Source organism: Myiozetetes cayanensis, unplaced genomic scaffold (genome assembly GCF_022539395.1).
Source record: "Myiozetetes cayanensis isolate MyiCay16 unplaced genomic scaffold, myiCay2020 scf1, whole genome shotgun sequence".
Classification (NCBI taxonomy): Eukaryota; Metazoa; Chordata; class Aves; order Passeriformes; family Tyrannidae; genus Myiozetetes; species Myiozetetes cayanensis.
This window is the reverse complement of record NW_026086604.1, coordinates 93,134,470-93,157,928: the sequence shown is the minus strand read 5'-3', so window position 1 is coordinate 93,157,928 and position 23,459 is coordinate 93,134,470. Positions and strand designations below refer to the sequence as shown.

The following is a 23,459-nucleotide window of genomic DNA, read 5'->3' as shown; positions in this document are numbered from 1 at the left end:
TTGAAGACAGCACTCTGCCTTCATCACTCCAAGGCAAAGAAAAATACTTGAAATACATACAGTCCTAGTTCCCTCCAATAGAACAGCTGAAAATACATCCGTCAAGATAAATAAACATTGCTTTGTACAACACCCTGTGTGGGACCTTCAAAATATTATGCCTGACTATCCATAAAAATCAGTTCAGTGAGCGAAAAAATTCAGTCTCACTCCCAATGGAGAATAAATATGTTTTTACACCAGACAACACCACTGAAGCTGATGCTTCTTCCCTGTATACAATGCTGAATTCTAACATTTGCCTCAGTCAGATAGCAATACTATTTCTGATCAAAACCATCCTGGATACTATAGGGAAAGTTTTCCATTACTCCAAAGAAACCTTCCCAAGATGAGCATGCAGCCACAACAGCGCCACTTGGAATAAATAGTGTGGTCTGAATAGATCTGCCAGAGTGAACTGGCAGACTATGTGTTATATGGGCTTAGCTTTGAAAATAAGATGCTGTCAACTCCCAAATCTCTGGGAGGCACATACCTATTACCACTCCCTGTAACATACTCTCAAGGACACCAATTGAGAAATGGGACTGGAAGCAACTGTGACTATATTTGCTATGAGCAGTTCAGTAGAGAGAGACCACAAAGGGCCACAGAGATGGTACCATCATAAGCAAAAATGATGCTTGGAAAACAAGCAACTTGTGAAACACTAGAAAATAGATGCATATTCTAGTTTACCTAAAAATCTTATGTAGGTAGCAAAAAACCCTCTGCATACCTTAAAATTATGCATATGGATACTTCCTGATTTGCAGCAATTTCCATTTTAACTCTTTGTGCTTTTATAATAAAAGTAAAATTCATATGTTTATCTGTATGCCAGCTGTATTCACCTTAAAAGGGCTGCTCATCTGCAACTAGTATAGCATTTTATTGAATCTTGTCTCATAACAGATAATAATTATACACGTAGTTAAATTTATTACTGATTATGAACCCAGATTCAACTGGGAATATCTCATTCACATTCGGAAAAAACTGCGATAAAAACATTAACCTTAAACTATATTATTATGCACCTATTAGATGAAAAAAAGAGGAAAAGGAAAAGGTAACTTTAAAATTAAATAATTCTGTCCTTAAATGACAATAACAATTAAACAGATATCCAGTCTTCATATAGATTAGCTATACATTTTTGCAGCTTCCCTGCCAGCTCTGACATAAATCCATTACACAAGTTTCAGGTTACTGACTTCATGCCTACAAACTTCCAGTTACTTGTAAACAAGCAAAAACACTTGACTAACATTCAAAAATTTTGCAAAAGTAACAGTCAAATGATCTAACACCAAATTAAATAGAAATTCTAATAATATAAATGAGGTATCAGGTTTCTACAGTTATTACCAGCTTCCAGAGGACACATTCAGTAAATTACACAGTCACCTGGTACATGCTATCCAAGATTCAGGTACTTTATGCCTGACAAAATTGGGCAGAATCATAGGATATCTCAAGTTGGAAGGGACCCATAAGGATCACAGAGTCCAACTTCCTGCTCGTTTGGGGACTACCTGAGACTAAACCATTTGACTAAGAGCATCATCTAGACACTTCTTGAACTTGGACAAGCTTGGGGCCACAACCACTTCCCTGGGGAACCTGTTCCAGTGATCGACCTGCCTCTCGGTGAAGAGCCTTTTCCCAGAATTTTCCCTGACACAGCTTCTTTCATAGAATCAGAATGGTTTGGGTTGGAAGGGACCAAATCCTCTGCCATGGGCAGGGACAGCTTTCACTAGACGAAATTTCTCAGAGTCCTATCCAATCTGGCCTTGAACACTTCCAGGGACAGGGCATCCACAGCTGCTCTAGTGCCTCACCACCCCCACAGTGAGCAATTTCTAGCTACTATCTAAGCTAAATAGACCCTCTTTCAGTTTAAACCCATTACTCCTTGTACCATCACTACATGTCCTCGTGATTCCACTTCCTTGTGTCTGAGATCAGCAACTCCTCCCCCACTGTCCCCATGAGGAAGTTATAGATTGCTATCCAACGAGTTATGTGAATATTTTCTCACTTTAACAGAAAAAAATGCATATTAATTTTGCCTCCTTTCGTGTTCTCTCTGTTCATTTTTCTTGCCTATAAAATAATGTAAGCTTTTCTGCAAAAATGTATCTGAATGTATCCTACTATGTAGGGAAGGCTAGAGACTGGTTTGTCTTTAAAACTGGTATCTTGTTTTCCATCAGGTTTTTTGTATTTTGGAAAGTGAGCAGAAAGATACTGCAGGAGTAGTGGAGACCAAAAAATATTGTCATTATTCCTGCTGACACTGAAGAGCAAAGATACTCCTGCAAAGACATACCTAGTTTCTATAACAGTGACTACACAGAAACAGATGGCAAGTATGCCACAAAAATCTTTAACATCTCATTATGGAGAAAATTAAATTCTGTTGTACATTGTCACAGACAAACAGCAGCAATATATCAATCATGTTAGCCCTCTCATGTCATATTTATCAAAGTAGAACAAGTTAAAATGACAACACATACAACTTCAAGCATTCAGAAACCCATGAAGAAACTACGTAATCTCAATTACCATGGAGATGAAGCTAGAAATGTTTATTGACATATACTGAAATTTGAATATATGTCATGAAAATGCCTTGTATACATTGTTTTGCTTAAATCCAGGCAGAAATAGGGCTCCATAAAAGGAGGGCTTCCATTTATCTCATTGTTTGCAGACTTACAGACTCAGTCCTTGAGATCTAACCACAGCAAGACAATGGTCATGCACAAGGTAAGTGCTTCCCGAGCTGCTGGGTTCCCATAAGCAACTCTATGCCATCCAGGAATACTAGCCAGACTGGCAAACAAGACCCATAAACACACCTATACTTTTCTGAAGCACAGGCTACAATATTCACTTGAAAAATACTGCTTCTAAAAGCTTTCAAATTACTTTTGCATTTTTCGCACATTATTATAATGAAACTGTTACTTACATAAACTTTTCTTGTTTCCTAATCAGTCGTTTCCTGTTGCCCTCAACTGCCAATGTCTACAGACCCTCAGAATTTTGCATTTACTGTCCTTTCTTCTCGTGTCATGCAATGAACCACCTATTTTTCTCATTGACTAAAATATTCCTGCTTGCTTCTGAGTTATAAATGGAAGAGGCATTTCCCAGTTGTCTTCCTGGATCTGCATGCTGTGCAATACTGCATTCTAGCACTAGCTGCAATCCTTGCAAATACTGGATTAATTTCATTTTACACCAGAGATTAAGAAAAACCCAATTGTGTCCCTTTACAGCTCCAAGAAAAGCTCTAAAGGTTTTAACATACAGCATTATGGTTCTGCAGGCTTTTAAACACTACTATGTGTTGTTACTATTAAAGGTTGTTACATAAATGTGTAGTTATTACTATTAACTAAATATGTTAAGTTTTATACACTCTTCACACCTCCAAAACATATTCCAAACTGTCGATAAGCTACAGTGTCTAAATAGCAACATCTGAACCCATCAACTCATCCCTTCAATTGTCTTATTTGGGATCCCTATGCACATCTGTGCTCCCAATGGAAACTAAAAATCTATCTTAACACAAGTCAAGGAGAACATCTAGAAGTAGCTTGCCTGTTCAAGGTGGGGGACTATTTTTCAGCTTCCATATACAAATGTCTTTTAGTTTTTAAAAAACAGGTAATATTTTCATCTATTCATGTTTCTTGCTGCCTTAGTAATAGTGCACTACAAAATTTTCAGTTGGAACAATAGATGTATTACTTGAAAATAAACTGTTTTAAGCGCATTATAGTCACTTAAGAGATATTCTGAAATTAATTAAGACTATTTAAAAAACGACAATCACAGGATAGTCAAGGTTTAAATCTAGAAAAGCCTTTCACTTAAGTTGTTAGTATTTGTGATGCAGTCACTAGTTAACATATGGATCTTCAGCTCAAATGAGTCATTAATTTTACTGTGGAAATGCTGTTGATGCATCTACCAGTCAAATACAATGTTAACTTGTTCCTCTGCCATTAGAGTGAGCAATTGAACATTTCACTCCTGACTGATTCTTTGGCTTAAGAGTCATACTCTGAAATTGAAAACTGCTTGCTCCAACAAAATACACTTCTCAAAAGAACCAGAAAACATTTAAATTCATTAGTCTGAAAGCATCCCCCAGACAGTTCAAAAGGAAAAAAAAAGCTGCTCTGCTGGGACAATAGGGAGTTTGAAGTTGAAATACAACATTCAAACAATTACATGCATCTTATGGAGATACCCAAGTTAAATCTTCATCAAAAAGAACACTACTCATTATTTCCCTACATTCTTAAACATTTTTTTTTTCATTAGAAACTTCAGGTACTCACAACACATGAGCTTTGAGCTACTGCAAATAATTCTGAAATAGATGCTAATGACCCACCTCAAACAAGACAGACTGATATCCAACATAACTCCAGTTTGCCAAATTCTAGTATAATCTAACAGAGAGATGGATCTCAGTAACTTTCGAGGAAGGCAGATTACCTCTACATTCTATTATAATTAATTTCAAGTACAGAGATTAAAGAGGCTCAAAAAAAGTTCCCTAATAAAAATCAAAACAAACATCTAGTTCTCAGTCTCCTAGAAAATCTGGCATATGTGCAAGTAAGCCCCTGCAAGCTGATTCCACCTGCACTCTAAGCTAGCAAGGGGCAAGGCAAAACAGATATGAAGGCCAGATATATTAGTGCCTAACTTGTGGATGCTAGTATATGCTGCTCAGACAGGTCCCAAAAGATGTAAGGTACACAGAGCAGATGAAAGGAAAAAAGAGCAAGAAATAATGCAAACTACAGGAAAATATATATATTTTAAGCTGAGAGCAGCAAACTAAATGAGAATTGGGTGTATTGTTCTTTCTTTGGACTACAGAAGAAACAGAAATTTTCCAAAATAAGCAAAAGCAGATACAAGCTTCAAGGTGCCTCCTTCCAACATCTCCATGGATTAGCTCTCTAAAGAAAGTGTGATGGGAATTACTTGGTGGCACCCAGAAAGCGAGTAACCTTTCCAGAATTAATGTAAGTAAAATAGTTACCTCTGAATTCTAAGGTCATAATAATTTCTTAGTAGCCCAGAAATGCAACTGAAATAAGCAGTCTTTACTATCATGTTAACGGAATGAAAAAGAATTGACAGCTCTCACTCACCATTTGCAATCAAACTGAACAGCTTTTTCTCCCTTACTTTCTTATTACTTAGTTATATATATAGCTAGATACATACTATGATTAGATAATACAAATAAATATATATATACACACACACATAAATAAAGCTTATCTTTGAAGGTTTCAGACAGAAAAACACTGATTTGAGCATCAGCAGGAAGGTTCCAGTGATCAGAAAACTTAAAACATTCAGCACAGCAATTCTGTAATTGTATTCCCTTCACAAAATAGATTTAAGCATATACCAATTCATAAAATATAAGCGGGTACATTTAATTAAGCTTATAATTAATTCTAAAATAGACTTCCCTGAGGATTCTCAAATAAGACTTGAACTAAAACACTGTCTAGTTAGTACCGCACAGATAAGTACCTTGATACACTTTTCTTCAGAAGATAATTAGCATGTTAATAATCTTTAGGCTTTAAAATATATTTTAAAAGTATCAACCTTTTCCACTATGATGAGGTCTCCAACTTGTATGTCTGAACTCTTAACTTGCACTTTACCTTAAAAAAAAACAAGAAAAGTAATCAACTTAGGCAGACAATAATGAAGAATAAGAACACAAATCCCAGAATGCAAGCATTATTTAAAGATGGTATTCTCTGGTGAAAATGTTACAATTTATACAAAACAGATTTTTGACGAACACATAAATAAATAGATTTCATCTGTTTGAATAAATAACTCACTGGTTAAAAAATTCTACTTTTGTAACCAGTTAGGTATTGTAGAAGTATTAGAGGAAAAACAAATGTATGGGAGATGCTCAAGTCTGACCTATGGTATCAGTAATAGAGTTATAAATTGGAAACAGGAGTCTTTCACATCACCTACTAAACAGCACTTCTGTGGCTGACAAGTCAAGAGTTGTTAGGCTTACGGTCATGAGACATTCTCACACGCATGAATTGTTATTCACAGCCCAGTTACCAACAGGTAGCCAACAGTTACTGACATAATTGGCACCGTCTGACACTTACTGGCAATTATAGTAGAAAAGTGGTAAATTTCTCTGAAGTCGAAAGAAATGTCTGAAGATTTCAGAAAAGCAAAATTTCAAAAGCTGATTTTTTCATTCTCTAAAGCAGCCTATTCAGTAACTGCTGTGAACAACTCATTCAAGAATATACACAGCATATTTTCCAATTTAATTTCTTTATGTTCTGTAGGGTATTAATATTTGTAAGACTGTTAAGTTTTAACATTTTATTTGATGGACTGAAAAACCGAGACAGAGAGGTTAAGCTAGTGCCTAAAGTATGTTATTGTTGATCTCATTAGAATTCAGAAGTTCTAGTCCCAGAATAAAGTTGCTTCTCAGAGTTAAAAACAACTAAGACCCAAAAAACCCTTTAGGATATAAACACATGCATATTTACACAGCCTGATGATTGAAACACATCTCCATAAGTATGATCTTTTCTCAACAGAAACACTATCATGATTTCCATCAGCAGGTATCTGATCAGCAGGTATCAAATGGCAAGTATGTCAAAACATGGTAAAGTGGTAGAGTTCTAAATGAAAATCAAATTGAATGAATTAAAACAGAAAACCCACAAAAGTGCAGAAGGAACAGCAATCAGTTTGAAGTTTAATCAAAAATACCACAAGCAGTAGGTTTGTCAATGCACTGTCATCTCTTAAAGTTATACTAAGTATCAAAAAAAACCCCTAAGTTAGGTTCCAAATCCATGAGACCTTTTCATTGCAACTCTCAATAAAGAGAGATCAGGTAGTTAACCTCAAAGAATTCCCTACACTTACATAATGTTTATTAAAAAGCAATAAGAAGTTCCAGCCCAGGGAAGAGCAGAGGAAAACATGGGATAACAAGCAGACTCCAAGGTCAGAGCAGAGGGAAGGGGGAGGAGGGGCCCGGGGATCCTCCCTCTCCCCCTCCAGCAGGGGAAAGACTGAGAGCTGAGGCCCCTGCCACCTGTGGAAGATCATTGGAGTGCAGAGATCACCCTGCTGCTCATGGAAGAGCCCATGCTGGAGCAGATGGATGCATGAAGGAAACTGTGATCCCGTGGGAGGTCTAAGGATAGAGCAAACTCCTATAGGAGACCTGTGGCCCGTAGAGAGGAAAACCCATGATGAAACAAGTTTTCCTGGGTAGGATTTGTCTGGAATGACCCATGGGACAGCAGATTGAAGAGAACTGTTGCCCGAGGGGTGGATGGACTCATGGGGAGAGGTCCATCACAGACTGTCTCTCCTGGGGAGGGACCCCACAGAAGCAAGATTCATGACCCCCTGCAGTCTGTGGTGAAGACTATGGTGATGCAGGTTGTCCCCCTGCAGCCCACAGAAGACCATTGGGGTACAAAGATCCCCTCCCCCCTCCCTGCACCTGATTGAAGAGTAACCCACAGGACAGCAGATTGGCAAGATCTGCTGTCCAAGGAATGGACTCAAACCGATTTCAAAACCTCTTCCCATCCCCCTACACAGCTGGGGGGAGGAGGGAGAACCTGGAAAAAAGCAGGGGGAGGGGGGAAAGGTTTTTGTTTAAGACTGTTTTATTTCTCACTTAGTTTTATCTTGTTAGTAACAAATTTAAGTTTTATTCCCTACGTGAATCTGTTTTGCCCTTATATATCCTCATGAATTCCTTGCTGTTTTCTTTTCTCTCCTCTGCTACTTTGCAGAGGGAGGGTGAGAGAGCGGCTTGGTGGGTACCCTGGCATCTAGCCAGGGTCAAACCAGCCACAAACATTTACTTTGCTTTTTGTGTCTGTTGGCTTTACCAAAAGGATAGCATATCGTTTTCCATTCTTCCCCTAATAATTTTCACTAGTTTATCAATCCACTGATTATAATGATAAGAACCAGAAAAATCCTAGTATAAGCTGTGCCAAGTCTCAGATATATACCCCCTATGCAGTCGTGTATGAGCAAAACCATTCAGAGGTACTCATCAAATGCAACTATTAGCAATTTTATCAGCTAAAATAATCCAGTTTTCCATGGTCATGTTCTAACAGCATCTACAGTAAAGATCAAAAGACACTAAACCTCAGAGGACAAGAGAAAGTAGAACATTCACTTGCAACGTGATGTAGTGCAGACATGAAGCAAAAACTTCCGGTGCCAAGTATACCAACAGGAACTCACACTGCACCTTTGTTTGTACTTAGTCTAGCAATTCCAGGAATTTCCCATTATGAATTGAAAAGTTTCCTTATCAGACTGTTTTCCAGGTGGCTTAGTAAAACAGCACAGAATATTGTCTTTATTAGACACTAACATGTCTTGTTAAGAGCATCCTTTACATCCTTACTCACAAGGAAGTGGCCTGTGACATACAAGACAACTCTACAGTGAATTTGAATGGCAGGACATATTCCATTAAAAACTAAACAGTAAAATGTGGTAGTAATTAAACAAGTGGCATAAAATTCTGAAAACTCAACACATAACACTTTGTTTTAGACTAGCAAAAATCAGACTCACGAGATACCATTTCAGAGAACATTAAAATAATGCAATACTACATCTTAGTGAAGATGCATTTGGAGAAATAAGACACTGAATGTTATTCACTGCATAAATTATTTTTGCAAACTATTTTTTCTCTAAAAACATCTCTGTAGCAAAACACACTTCACCATCTGTGCAATTACCGATAAAAAGTCCAAAGCTGTCAGAAGTGGCTGCGCATCCAGACTTTATAGTCCACTGAGGCGCAAGGCTTTCGCCTAAAGCAACATATAGAATTATGCAGAACTGGAACACTGAAATGTGTCTGTCGTAATTCATTATGCTCCCAAGATAAAGCCATTTGAAATGAACTGCAATGATCTGAGAAACTAATAAATACCTCATATATGCTAACAAGTACTTTACATAAAAAATTAAGAAGTGAACAAAATGTGGGTATAAACTATACTTTACTTCTTCTTACTAAAAAGTGCCTCCACTACAGGAGTGCCACTCATGAAAGAATAGCCACTTCTGCAAATAGCATTTTCAAATTCCTTTTAAGTTGCTATTACGTTGTACCCATGATACTCTGAATACTGTCCGAAGAACTGACGATGGAGTTGGTAATGCAGCTTGTGTCTAATCCTAAAACACAAAACTCTTGAATGACACTAGTAAAGGAAAGAAGCATATGAAAGTTTTGCCTGGTATCCATTAGTCCAAATTGTCAGCATAATTACAGTACACATAATATAATGGTGAGTTGGAGGAGGAGCAAGCAGGCAGGCAGTGGGAGAAAGCTTAAAGCTACACTAAGTCCAGGGTGAGGATGTTGATCTTTCAGAGCAAATGCTGTCCTTTCAAACTTTATCTTATATAGTGAACTCAGATTAGCCTTTAATTACCAATGTAAAAACTCGAGACAGATCCTCTGTGTCCTGTCTCCTCTTGTGAAGTTGAAATGGACAACCTTTATTCTTTCTTATCCAATCTCCTCGATGCTGCAAAAATGTGGAAGAACAGCATCCTTGACTTTTCCTCTCTTTTGGCCTCCATTTCAAATTCTTTCTTACATTAAAATTTCAAGTTCTGTTTCTGTTGTTGCTACTGCTCCCCTAATCAGTTAGACAAAATTGATACAATTCTTTAAAAACATATTTATTCCAAATGGTCTGAATACTGGGAATTAAGTCATCAGGAGTCTGAAATACTGCAAGCAATAAAGATGTAATGTTGTACCTCTAGATTCATATATAATGGGTTTTTTTAATGAACTGGCTTTTCAAAAAGCAGAAGGACAACCTGTTCTTGGAGAGCTGAAATTCTAAAAAAAAAAAAAAAAAGTAAAAACTCAAATCACTGTAGCTCTCTAAAACAGTCTTCTCAATTCTCCAGTTTGAAAGGAAATATAGTAGTTTTCATACTTTTTTCTCTTGAATAGCAGTTATTGATATTTTCTCAATTTCATAGTTTTAAATATATGTTTTCAACTTCATGTCTTAACATCATTTAAGGGTACAGCAAAGACGTAAGTCTTTCACATTTGAAGCCTGGATGGAATTATTTCATTAAACTAATCTCTCCTGTCATTCAATTTTTCTTTTGCTTTGCAAGTTGCAAAGTGAGAGTTCTGCAGCATGTTAAAAATCCTGACATGAAGTGACAGATGCAGGCCACTTCTGCCTCTTCTGCTACTTGTTGTTGAGATTATTATAGTTAGCTGTTTTCTTCTTGATTTGTTTTATTTCTTGGAAACTTCAATAACACTGCACAGTGAACAAAAGGTTCAGAGTAGGACTGCCAACTTCAAGAAAAAAGAAAAAAAAAAGAAGAGGAAACAACATTGCTTTATAATTTTATTATCCAATTGGCTCTTCACAGGTTAATGGAAGAGATAACAGCCTATTCATAATCTTGAGCTGATTCCTCTGCAGAGTAGCAGAGTCTTTTCACAGGCACTTAACTGGTCATACCTAAGTGTATGAGACAAGAAAGTGTCCCAAATGTATTATAGTTCCTTAGGAAAGCAAAACACAAGTCCTGCCAAACCTGCACTGCACAGGTCTTAAAATTTTTTCCATTGCAGTTTCTACTCTACAAAAGATATAGAGGTGAACTGCTCTGAAGCAGCCAGGTAATTTCAATTCTACAGGCAAACAGTCTTCCTCCCTTCAAGTTAAACTTGCATGCTTACTGGAAACTATCTATTAAGAATCTGTAGACTTTGATATGCAGAAAAGGAAAGCAGATTTCACAGTAAGCATCTCAAAAGGATTAAGACAGCAGAATGCATCATACACTGAACAACTTAAGATATTTAGTACCATTACCAAGTATACAGACATGGACACGGGTACACTTCATTGATTTACTCACTAAAAAAATTCAATTAATTTAATGATTTGCATTTTTCATCACTTGTCACAAAGGCTGGAAAAAGTAGAAACTATCCAAACTTCACATGTAGCAGACCACCTACTTGACAAGTGCTAAGTTACATACAGCAAAATCACCAAGGGGTGACTGAGCTCTTCCATGTTACATGAAAAAAAAGAAAACTGCATAACACCGGATATCTCATGGATCAGAATTAGTCTGTGGACATTAATCTGGCCAAGTCAAGTATTTCTACTTGCTGTCCAAGTACAAATAAGTAACACTTAATAGAGATGTCCCATTCTCCCCTGATTTCCTGATCAGAACAGTTCATTATTATAAAAAAAAGCTAAGACTTACTGATTAGAAAAAAGACATATTCAAGTTTTCCAATTACTAAAAATAAATGCTATGTATTCAAGAGTCACTAATGTGAAACTCCTTATCTTCAAAAGCTTGTACTTCTTACACTAGCAACATGCAAGTCATAAGACAGCATTCACGTGGTTTACCTGTTTACCATTTTTCAAGGCTAAGAAAGACTCCAACAGAAAGTTAACCCTCTTAGGTAGTGACAGAATTCCCAATTTTCATCTACTGCAACTCTTTGTACAAAGATTTTAGCCTACAAATCAGCCTACCCACGCTATATTTATGCAAGTAATTAATCACAATTCAGGTCCAACTAACTTCCATTGCAACAAATATGTTTATTTCCCTTTAGTAAACAAATAATTTTAACAAAACAACTAACTGGAAATGATTAAATTAAGGGTAACACTTAACCTTGTTAATTTTAAGTTTTCCTACTGTCCAATTTGAACAAGGGCAACCTGCTTAACCTCTCTATTTCAGTTTCTCTCTTTGAAATGGAAAAAAAAGAACAGTTTCAAGTCAAAGACTGTAAAACCTACACATGTCATGAAATCACTAAGAAAAAAAAGATGTTAGTATAAAGTGCAGTTCCACTCTGAAAAGTGACTCTTAAGAGTGGCATCAATTTTCAGGCTTTTAATTAAATCAGTATCAAGTTTGTTCATTCACAAGTAACAAAGCCTTCTTTCTCCAAACCACCAGCCTGTAGGTTAGTATAGTAAGCCTAACGAAAATTTTCCATATGAAGAATATTACCAATATTAAAAGTTAGGTAATTATATTGAAAGTTATTTATAAATATAGTTTATGGAAGCATAGTATTTGACTTTCTTAATTTGCACAGATAAATACCTAAATCCTTCTCAAAACCTGTACAAAATTTTAGTCTAATTTTATCACAGTAAGAAATCCCATTTTTTGTCTCAAAATGATATCTTTCAGTTTCAGAATGCCTTATTATGAAAGAACCCTATTTTATGAAAAAGGTGCAGTCACCTATTCATGATTTTATACATGGGTTTGTGGTACTGTGTAGTACAACTGAATTTTGAGTGGTGATGGCAATAACATTTTCACTCTTAATACTGGACACAACTCAAAACATTGTTAGTTCAAGGATCACAAATCATTGTCAACATGGGATTGAGAGTTCATTAAAAAAAAGTCATAACTGATTTCTCTTTTTATTAATTTCTACAAAGAAAACTGTTCTTGATACTGCATGATCAAGTAGATTTCAAATTATATGCAAAAAATGAATCAATATTATTGATACTGAAGATGACTCACAATACATCTTCCTTTTCCTAAGCTTGAATTTATTAACCAAATTTGAAACGTTCTAGTGAATTTTAATTAGTTTAAATATTTACTGATTCTTTATTTCCTGTATACACTTGATACATAGTTGACAATGTTGTTGAGTTACTGTTCAATATAAATTTCAGAAGAGAACGGCACTTTGAAGTAAGGTGCTAAACAGCAGAATTCTTCAAAAATATATATAATTATATACATACATGTTTCCTTTACAAACAACAAAATATTGGCAAAACTTCTTAAAAAGATCAAGCTTAACAACCATTTATCTAATGGAAATCACATACTTTATTTAGTTGAGTATCAAGTTTCATTCTGACTACTTAAGACATTTCTTTGAACTGAAAGTCTGTACATGCACATATAAGAAAAAGATGAAATATTTTAAGGATTTACACAAATGGTTTTGCTAACCTCGTACTGTCAGCTTGCTGTATAACTGCGAGTTCATTTCTTTGTCTCTTTTGTAACGTCGAAATTCATCAACAGCTTCCCGCACCACCGTGACCGTCAAAACAAATCCCTGTTAAAGATACAAATATGCAATTCAGAATTCTCAGTGTTAGAACAGAAATAGACAAGTACAAAGACTATGCAGAGAAAAACATGTGTTTAGAATATTTACTTCTTTTTGATTGGATGTGTTTTCTTCCATTTGTTAAAATAATATCTTTGTTTATTCCAGGAAAAAAAAAAAAAAACCCCACATACATGCACATTGTACAAATATAATTAGAGTAACTACATCTCCAAATACACATAATTAAGATAGTATTTTGAAATGTAAAAAATGAAAACGCTTTGGATGAATTAAAGACAGCCTTTATAAGTTCAATAAGCATATTTCCCTATCTCCCACAAATTTTTGGGCCTTACCAAAAACATTTTAAAACCCTCCAGTTCTAATGATGAAAAATTGCTTTTTTCCTAACAGACAGAAAAAGATAAACAGATGGCTAGCTTATTTTGCCACCTTAAATGAAGTTACTTGGCAATACATCACAAACATCAACAAAGAAAAAGGGGGGTTGTTCTGAAAAACTAAGTGTCTAAATGCTTTGGCTGCTCCTTTCACAGGACAGTGCCACTGCAGCTTCTGCACACAAAGTGCTTCACTCAACTACGATGATCTCTGGTCACAAAGGATGGTAAGCTAAAAAGAACACAGAACAGTTCAGGGATAAGCACATAAGTTTCCTCTTGCCCTCTCTAAATCTTCTCAGCTTGTGTCTCCTGCCTTAGACTGAGCAGTTGAGTTTTTCTCCATCAGAGAAAGAGAAATAAAATTTTCAACAGTGCAGCAATCTCAGCATTATTTTAAGCAAGATGGCTAAAAAAAATTCAAACATTGATAAATCCACCAACAGATAAGGTTCTAGATTATCTATATAGCCTCAGACACCCATCAATACTTTATAGAAGAAAATTTATGCTGTTAGACTTTACTTGCAGAAGTCCAACAGTTTGCCAACCTTTCCCTAACCTCCCAGCAATACAAAAGGAGTGAAGGAGCAGAGTTTTCCTAAAGGGATGTTGACTAAAATCCTCCTGGGGATTTTAGGGCTGTTTTACAGTTCCAGACCAAAGTTCCAAGGGTTACTCTGTTGTGACCTTATAGTCAAACGCTTCTTGTTTGTTGAGGTTTATGTTAGCTACAAATTGCATTACAACTATACAGAACACAAAAGGGCCTATGAAAAATGCATTCCTTCTCACTCCTAGGGCATAACTGAATGAGCAGTTGGATTTTCCCCTTTTCCGGCAGCAGCATTTTCACATGCTTTGTCAGTCTAGATACTCCAGCAGCATAAAAAAGGGCACTCCTGAAGCACCCTCAAATGTATTTGCCATTTGTACCTATCTTGTTAACCAGATAGTAACCAAAACACAGAATGCAAGGTGCTAACTGGAAGAATTTCCCCTGGCAGTCCCTGTACGTTGCTGAGCAGCTGAGTACAGCTGACCATGACTACAAGGAACAATATTAGAAAGACACTTCCCTTTTTCCTCATTTGCTCAAACGAACTTGATACTCTTCCCAAGGAGAGCCAAGTTAACTGTAAGCAGGTAAGTATCTTTAGCATACTGCTTACAGTCGTACTTGTATACTTCACAACCACTGTATGCTGGAGTCAAAAGAAGAAGTCCATTCCCTACTATCCAAATGACAATGAACTAGTAAAATAGTCTTGTTTTAAAAACTTCAGAGTTTGATCTAAGTATATCATGTCTGCTGTAAAAGCTGTTGAAATAAAAAAAAAAAAAACCAAAACAAATAAACCAAAGACAGAAAAACCCTAACATAACCGAAAACAACTCACAAAACCCACATGCACCATCAAAAAACCCAAAACTCTTCTAGCAATAGTCAACTTCTATTCATTTGGTTTTAAGTATCAGGGCAAACAATTTTCCTTTAAAATCTTAAGAAGAAAATACAAGTCACAGTTGCTCCTCTGATTATTACTGAAGATTTATCAACACTTACATGTTCTTCAAAGAAAAGCAAAGTAATCTGTTAAGGAACAAAAGCAGCCCAGTAGGCCTTAGATGTTTTATATTTTCACAGATACTGAGTTATATTCAATCCGGAGGTTGATGATTAGCAGAAATGCTATTAAAGTAGAAACAAGTGAGTGTAGCAAAAAGGGGCACCAGTAGCATTGAGATATTGGTATTTTCAAACTGTATATGAAAACGGGGAAACATAATTCAAAATATCCTTGAATAAGACAAGCATTTTTTTTCCTTCCTACCCCACTGATGTACAGAACTTTACTGCAAAGAGAGCAACTTCCAGATAAAGCTGACTTCTGTCTTTTCTTACTGTGTCAGTGACAAAGACCTTTGTAAATATCCATTTGAAATCCCACTGTTGAACAAGCTTTCTATCTTGAAAGTGTTTTTTTTGTTGGAGCAGAAGCAAAAAGTTGCCTGGAAAGAGAGGTGTGAAGAACGCCCAGGACAGTCTCTCCATTTATCCATACTTAAAAGGACACATGTTACAACAATTAAAACAATGAAATCAATCCAGAATATTTACTGTATTGACTTGTTAAGAACGACCTTTACTCAAGCAGTCAGCATGTCACTGTTCCCTTGAATACCACTGAGAATAAATGCTACTGAAAAATACCTTTTTTTTATAAGTTTAGAACATAAGGCATTTGTTCCTTCTGCCTTTAAACCTGGTACGAAGGGACCGGGAAGAAGATGAAAGAGAAGGTAATGATCTGGTTACAAATGAGAAAAGAATTCCAAATCATGGGAATATAGCTAGCAGACTACTAAAAAAGTCTCCTCTGAATACATTTTTCAAACCTTAGGAAACCTGAGTCAGAAGCAAGTGGTTTGAACATTTTCCCAAGAAAATACCGCAGAAGGCTCAATAACAAAAAGACATATCAAAAGAAAGCAAGCGCAACTGGCAGGGTGATCATTTAGGAAAAGCACGTTTAATTAATAACTTAAAGACACAATTTCCTCCCGCTTTATTCACGGTTTTAAATATTTCATCTCAATTTTTGTAAGAAAAGGTTGTGATCAAAATTGGTACAGAAGGAATGCAAAAAATGTATGCTCACAATTGTGACCTAGTCTGGAAGCATGAAATAGTGAACAAATAATTGATGGTAAAGAAGTTAACACACAAATTACCTATGTTACCCATTAAGTTTCTCTAGTAGTTGGAGCTTTTTTTCTCTTGGTTTGTTTAGGTTTTTTGGTTTTGTTTTGTTTTAAACTCCCTTCCCTGACCAGCAGCCAGAACAGAGCACTACTCACTCAGACTAGATGGTTAAAAAACAACCTCCAGCCTGTGGGGCAGGCAAGTGGAAGGGAGGGCTGTCAAACAACAGCTTCTGGAGTATCTGATGTAAAATACCGTCATTTCAAATCAGCACTTTACTTCTGTTATGTTCTTTGATCAATGCAGTTTAGCAGTTGCAAATGAACAGACATGAACCTTTCATCTGAAATTCAAAAACCCCCAAAATTTCTAGTTAATAGTATTTTTCTGTTTACCAGAGGAGCCCAGTATGTGTACAGGTAGCCTATTTTCAGTGCTGGTACAAACTGTGAGCAGGACACGACGAGGAAATAGAGATTCAAGAAAAACTTGAACTGTTCATATAAAACCTAAAATGAAAAAGAAAACAGATAAATGCTCTAAAATCTGTACCCACACTATACATAAAAGACACCTTTTCATGATAGTAGATATAAAACCATTATATGTCATGCTATTATAGATGCCAATATTATAGTGCCTATATGGCACAGTATGTTATATATCATCACACACTATATGCGCTATGCTATTTTAATATACTATTGTTATTTTTGTTGAGAAGAAATCCTGTTATATTATTGCCTCTTTTCACTCTGAAAAGCAATTAGCTACATTTTGGGTATTTTAAAAACTGGGCTACGTATCAAGATCACTTTGCAAATATTTACTTAAAATTTTAACAGTAAACATAATTTCATAATTGCATTAATTCATACTTGCAGAAACATCTTGCAATAATTTTACATCCACAACAGTTACCTTTATGTTTATTAGTCAAAATGTTTTGAACATTATCTTTTTTATATAGTATCAATACAAAGAAAGCAAAGTAAGTTTGTATCTGAACTTTCACTGCTTACATTAGGTTTTTATTTTTAACTGCTAAAATTTCTTTTCCTAAAAATACAGCATTAAATCTTAATTTTTCCTTAGGTAGCAATACTTAAATTCTCTTTTATCTGTTTCACATCTTTTTGTCTTAAAATTTTCATATCCTGGCCTTAAATAAAAGCAGTAGCTAAAAAAAACCCAAAACAATACAAAAATGAAAAACAAACCCACAAACAAACAAAAAACCCCAAAACAAACAAAAACCCCCACAACTATCAGCATCAAATAAACAGAAACCATTAAAAAAAATATTATCCTAGTCTTTGGCATTTAAACTTCCTATAGACTAACAAAACTAAGTAGGCTGTACCATGCTGCTTTGCATCACTGTGAGAATACCCTAAAGCTTCATCCCTGTCTGCAGCACATACAGAAAACAATGTACATGAACTCTTCATCACTTTTGTTCACAGCATTCTCTCAGCACACTCTCTCCTCAACACAGCCACTGAAGTTTCTCCTCTTGCAAGGGTGGGAGCTCTACAACTCATGTGCCTTCTTTCTGAAGTCCTTTGGTTCTCAAAGGGATCAAAAGCTGCCATCAAGTCAGAAGCACTCCTTCAAAATTATCATTTCCCAGCTATTCTTAAAAATAGTGAAACTACTCAATGTTCAAGAATAAATGTTGTTGAGAAAAATAAAATGAACCCTACAGAAAATATCCAGTGAATAAAGGTAAGTAACACTGCTCTCTTTCCACATGGCTACTGTGTGGAAATCTCAGTTTCCACAGGAAGACAAGCTTTTTACAAAAACAACAGTTTAAGTTTTCAGAAAGTTTGAACTACAAAAAGGTTTTAACAGAATAACATGGGATTTTGAAGTAATTTAGAAATGCTCAAATGCTCAGCAATAAATTTCTCAGAAGATTACTTTGCAAAAATTATAGCTACATATTTCTCAATAAATTGAATGTTTGGTCTAAACTCAAAGTTAATTGTCCAAGTTTTAAGTCAAGGCACAATAAAGTTACCACAAAATACACTGTCCCATATCCCAAAGGAACGACAGATGCAGGGAATCCTTCGGTAAGTAAAAACTCCACTTCAGCAAGTACATGTTCTCAAGATTGCTTTAGTTGTAATTACAATGCTAAGAACATTATTCATTTTATAGAATTTTGTATATTCAAAGACTTCACATATTTCTTTAGTAAGCCAGGGTAACATGGCACCTCCAGCAGGATTAAGAGAAGTGGCTACTGAACTTGGAACATTGAGACTTGAGAAAACAGGTAATCAATTATTTCAAAGACATTCAAAATAGATCAAAAAGCCACATTTAAAGACTGTCTCCAGCTTTTAATCTCACAATTCAGTTAATATTACAATGACTTCTGCATAAAAATGGAAGTTATTTTACTGGTATTCATTGTTCTTACCAGTTCAACATTATTACTCAATTACAGAAAACAATATTCAGGAAACTTAATTTCAAAGTGTTTTTCTGACAGGCATAACAAAGCAGTAGTACCTCAAAATCACCAGTTTCTTGCAAGAGTGCTGCATTACTGTTCAGCTAAAGACTACCTAAACAGCCTCCAATCATAAGATTTTTTTCAAGAGCATGGAATCCTGTTTCACAATTTACCCACAAAACTGTCAAGCTGAAAACGTCAAATTTCAAGATGCAGGAAAGGTCAAAGCATTCTTCCAAAATTAAACTAATTCAGACTGAACCTGTACCTTATGCTAATACTCATGAAGCTCATACACTTATTTCCAGCAGTATGTTTAACTGTTTACAAAAACTTGATGCACCAGGCCAAAGAAAAGTCCACAGAGTACTTTGGGAGGTGCAGATCAGGAAGAGCACCCATCTTGCACAAGGTGGAAGTTAAAAAGCACTGTCCTACGAATATTTTGAATTCTGGCAGACCATTGACTGAGTTCATTCAATACAAAGCTAAGAACTTCAGTCTAGTTAAGCAAATTGAAAAGTCTCCAGCTACATAAAACTAATGAAACTACTGCTTTGAAGTTCAGGAGAGGTATCTTCAAAACCTCCCCATCACAGGAGATACTTTTTATGGAAATTCTCACAAAATTCCTAAGCAGGTGTATCAAGATGTATATGAAATAGTAAACAGAAACTGAATTGACTGGTGTAAAGGTAGCAGCAGCGTTTTGCATAAATATCCAGAAATTAAATGGAATGGAAATTAATTGGATGGAATGGAATTAATTGGAAATTGGAAATTAATTGGAAATGTTACAGCTCTTTTAGCCAGTAAGTAAAATTCTGTTAATCTAAACATTACTTTAAATTTGTATTTGGATATGAAATTATTGAATATTACCCATTGCCAGCTGCATTGTTAAAGAAAAAGATACAAGAGAAAACTTCACATGATGAAAAATTCAACCAGAGTAGATTATTGGAGTCAATATTTATGACTTAGTTATATTTATGGGTTTGGAACCAATAAAATGATGTTCCCTACAAATTACTTCTAGTAGAAATACATGAAAAGAGATAGTTACACAATATTCTAATCAATGAAAAGTCTTAATTTATGTCTAAAATTAAAATTTGAAAACGTGTAATTTTCACCAACTATTGGGCTTTACGTTTAGGATCTCACTTCATTCTGAAGTTAGTACTGAGTTTTCAAATACTACCACCAAATTAAAAATCTGATTCTGCCTATACTGTAAAACCAAGATTTTTACAAGACAAAAAAAGAACAAACATTCTCTCTCTCACAGGGAATTGCAAACCATGGCTGATCCCTATAGGGAACATGAATCTGGTTTAGGATTTGTAATCTACACTGCAGATTTCTAGTCACAATAATCAATGGCTTACTATCTGCTTAATGAATGTTGTGACCTTTAGGAAAGCATACGTGGTTTAACCAATTTCAGTGTATTTAATAATTTAAACTTTGGAAGAAAACATTTGCTTTGTCCAATAATGATGAGAATATTTTATCCACATGTGATAAGTCACATTTTATTTCTCTGACAGGAGATCAGTCTTAATTACAAGGCATTATTTTTTTTGTTTTAATAAAGAAATGTGTTAGAAAACACCTGTCAGTCTTTGGACCAAAGAGGCCAGAAGAACAGAATCAATACTCTTATAAACCAGTACGATCACTTAAATGAAATATTTAAGACAAAGCATGTCTGTATTCAAATGTACAAAACATTCAGCTTTTAGAGCAAGACACAGGACTCTTGGGTTTTATTAGTAAAAGTATGAGTAAAATTGTAATGGTAAAATTTAAAATATCACAGCAGCATACATTTTTAGGTTTTAACTACTGAAGGTCCAAAAGATGCCTTTGCTGTTACTATATTTCATTATAATGACAATTTTTTTTTTACAAGTATGAACTGGACAAAACTGCAATGTCTCTTTTGTCTTCATAGACACTGTGAATATTATAGGCAAAAAGTTGACATGAAGGAGTAATATGGTTTCTTAGGAAAAAGTGAAGAAAATCCCAACTTTCCACTCCCCAACAAAAGTATTTCCTGGAGAATCGTATTCAAAATGAAAAGGACCTCGCTGTTTTTAAAACTGCAATGACACATTCATCTCTGAAAAGTACTAAACTAGGCCCATTTGTCTTATAAATTGAAGAGGTTAGTTGTTTTTGTCCTTTAAGGAGTTGCCCATTTCAGAATACATTATTTATTATGTTTTCAATGGCAAGGAGTATGAGAAAATATCCATGGGACTAAACTGCAATTTTCAACTACTCTTCTCTCAATTTAAGTCAGTGTTTTGCATGTAGAAGTGCTTTGTCTTTAAAAAAGGATTACAAATTTTTAACGATGAATAGAAAATTGCAAAGAAACCCGTCTCGAATTTCTAAGCTTCGCTGAATTCCAACCACTCAATCATACACACTGTAATTTAGTAAATATCCCTTTGAAAACAAAACAATTTAATGAAAAAGAAACCTTGCTCTCAACTGTCAATTTTGATTGAAGACACTAAGATAAATATAAATATATAAATTACATAAATATAATATAAATATAAAAAAGAAGAACCTGGGCAAGCAAAATTATGTTTTTGCAGAACAGTCAAAACTACAGAACATACAGTCAACCCATCACCAAAAAAAGTTTAATAGCCTTACCCCAGGTATAAAGGTAAAGATGTTGTACTTTTGATTTTTTATGGCATTTTTGGGGTATTTTTCTTCACACTTTTCAGGACACCCAAGCCACACAGTGCGAGCCTTCAGTTCTTTCTTTCTTCGGCAAAAGCTTATGAGCCAGTCAGAACAACTGAAAAGAAAGATAACTGCTTATTTTAAAACTAAAAATTTACTATAATATATAATACAAGGTTATCATTTTGAAACCTGGAACCCCTAAAGGCAAATAGCTATGAAAAACAGGGTTAAAGATATTTGACACATGTAAATAAGCAAGTATGATGTTCTAATACTTAGGGCAATTACACAGTACTCAACTCATTCAGACATATACATATATAAACATTTGCACATTCCTTATAGAAAATCCCAATATAATAATCACAAATTTCACTACACCTTGCCCAGACACACTTTCAAAAAATTCTGGTTAATAAGACTGCATTAGCAGTCACTAAGTTCCCCAACCATCAAATGACCCATCCATCATACCTTACAGTCCTATGGCTAAACTCTGTATCTTGTATTACTGATACTCAGATTAATGGCCAGTCTTCGCGAGCGAAGATCCAGGGAAGGTCTTTACACCTTCCAGCCTGCGCATTGGATTTTTTAGGTGAGACACAGTGTGCGCGGAACTGAGCCCACCCTTTAATCCTAAGGTTCATCTGCCGGGGCCAAGCGAGCTTGGACGGTGGCAGCGAGGTCCTTAGGACGTAGGTGGGTTGCCTTTAAGAGCTAACGAGCCCCACCTGCCCAGGAGTGGCCCTGACCGGGAATCGAACCCGGGTCTCCGCGGTGATAGCGCCGGCGCCTTTACCACTAGACCACCAGGGGCTCCATACTCAGATTACACTTATGATTGAAGAGGTAACAAGGCTTCTATTAGATACAGTTCAAAAAACTGCAACAGTTTTGTACAGAATTACTACACAATTTGTAATTTGTAAATAATTTGCAAAATCCTGTAATAATAATTTGTAAATCTTCATTTTCTCCATACCACTGCTAATGCCACAGTCAAATATTTCCAACCAAAAAAAAACGCAACCCCAAACCAAACAACAACAACAAAAAAAACCACACTATGTGAAATACACCAGAAATGGTGAACTTCAGTTCACAGAAGAAAGGAAGAACATCCTTGCCTAACCAGTTTACAAATCAGAGAAGAGGATTTAAACTATGAGCAATGAATTAGAGCAGAGCTCAGAGCAGCCTTTTAACAACTGCAATTTGGACAAGGACACGGGAATGATGGGATGAGATTTCAACCAGGAGGAATAAAAGGCTGGCAAATGGAATGACGCCTCTGAGGCTCAGCAGGCTATTTACTAACAGCCATAAAACAAGGAACAAATATGGATGTGACTCAACTCTTGTAATATTATCAGCTTAAGACTTGCTAGGACTATCCACAGGGGCAGAAAGACTACTCACAGAGCATTTGCAAAGAAAAGTGGGTTTGCTGTACACTGTACGTACTTGGTTTACCATATTTTGCCATACGTTAAAGGAGAATTTATCTGTATTTGTTAATACAGTGGGGAGGTGCCTCAGTTGTGCTGGGAGTCTGTTTTAGGGAATGGAATCAGGAAGACTGAGCAGACAAGACCTTCCACGAGCACCTACTGCAGCTGTAGAACAGACTGAATTGGTCACAGCAGATTTCAGCTACATCAGTCAATGAAGTTTAAGTGACAATTTCTAGTGAGGTTTTTGAATATACTGGCAATATTTTTGATGAAGGAAAAAGAAGGCAACCATTAGAAAACTCCTATAAATTGTATTTAAACCAACAGAAAAAATTTTGCTGAGAACAAATGGGGAAAATTACAATCCAATCACCTCAGCACTGTTTCCTAGATTAATTCTGTAGTGTCAACCTATTTA

The 23,459-nt window shown here is 35.6% G+C and overlaps 1 protein-coding gene across 1 annotated transcript in view; it reads right to left on the bottom strand.

Moving 5' to 3' along the window:
* ATP9B (ATPase phospholipid transporting 9B (putative)) overlaps positions 1-23,459 on the bottom strand; it is a 157,970-nt gene that overhangs the window by 112,863 nt on the left and 21,648 nt on the right. The window contains exons 3-6 of the mRNA XM_050308489.1: positions 21,546-21,696; positions 16,792-16,905; positions 13,183-13,291; positions 5,713-5,771 (exon numbers count right to left, since the gene is read on the bottom strand). Of these exons, the coding sequence (XP_050164446.1) occupies positions 5,713-5,771; positions 13,183-13,291; positions 16,792-16,905; positions 21,546-21,696 (433 nt within the window). The remainder of the gene's footprint in view (positions 1-5,712; positions 5,772-13,182; positions 13,292-16,791; positions 16,906-21,545; positions 21,697-23,459) is intronic.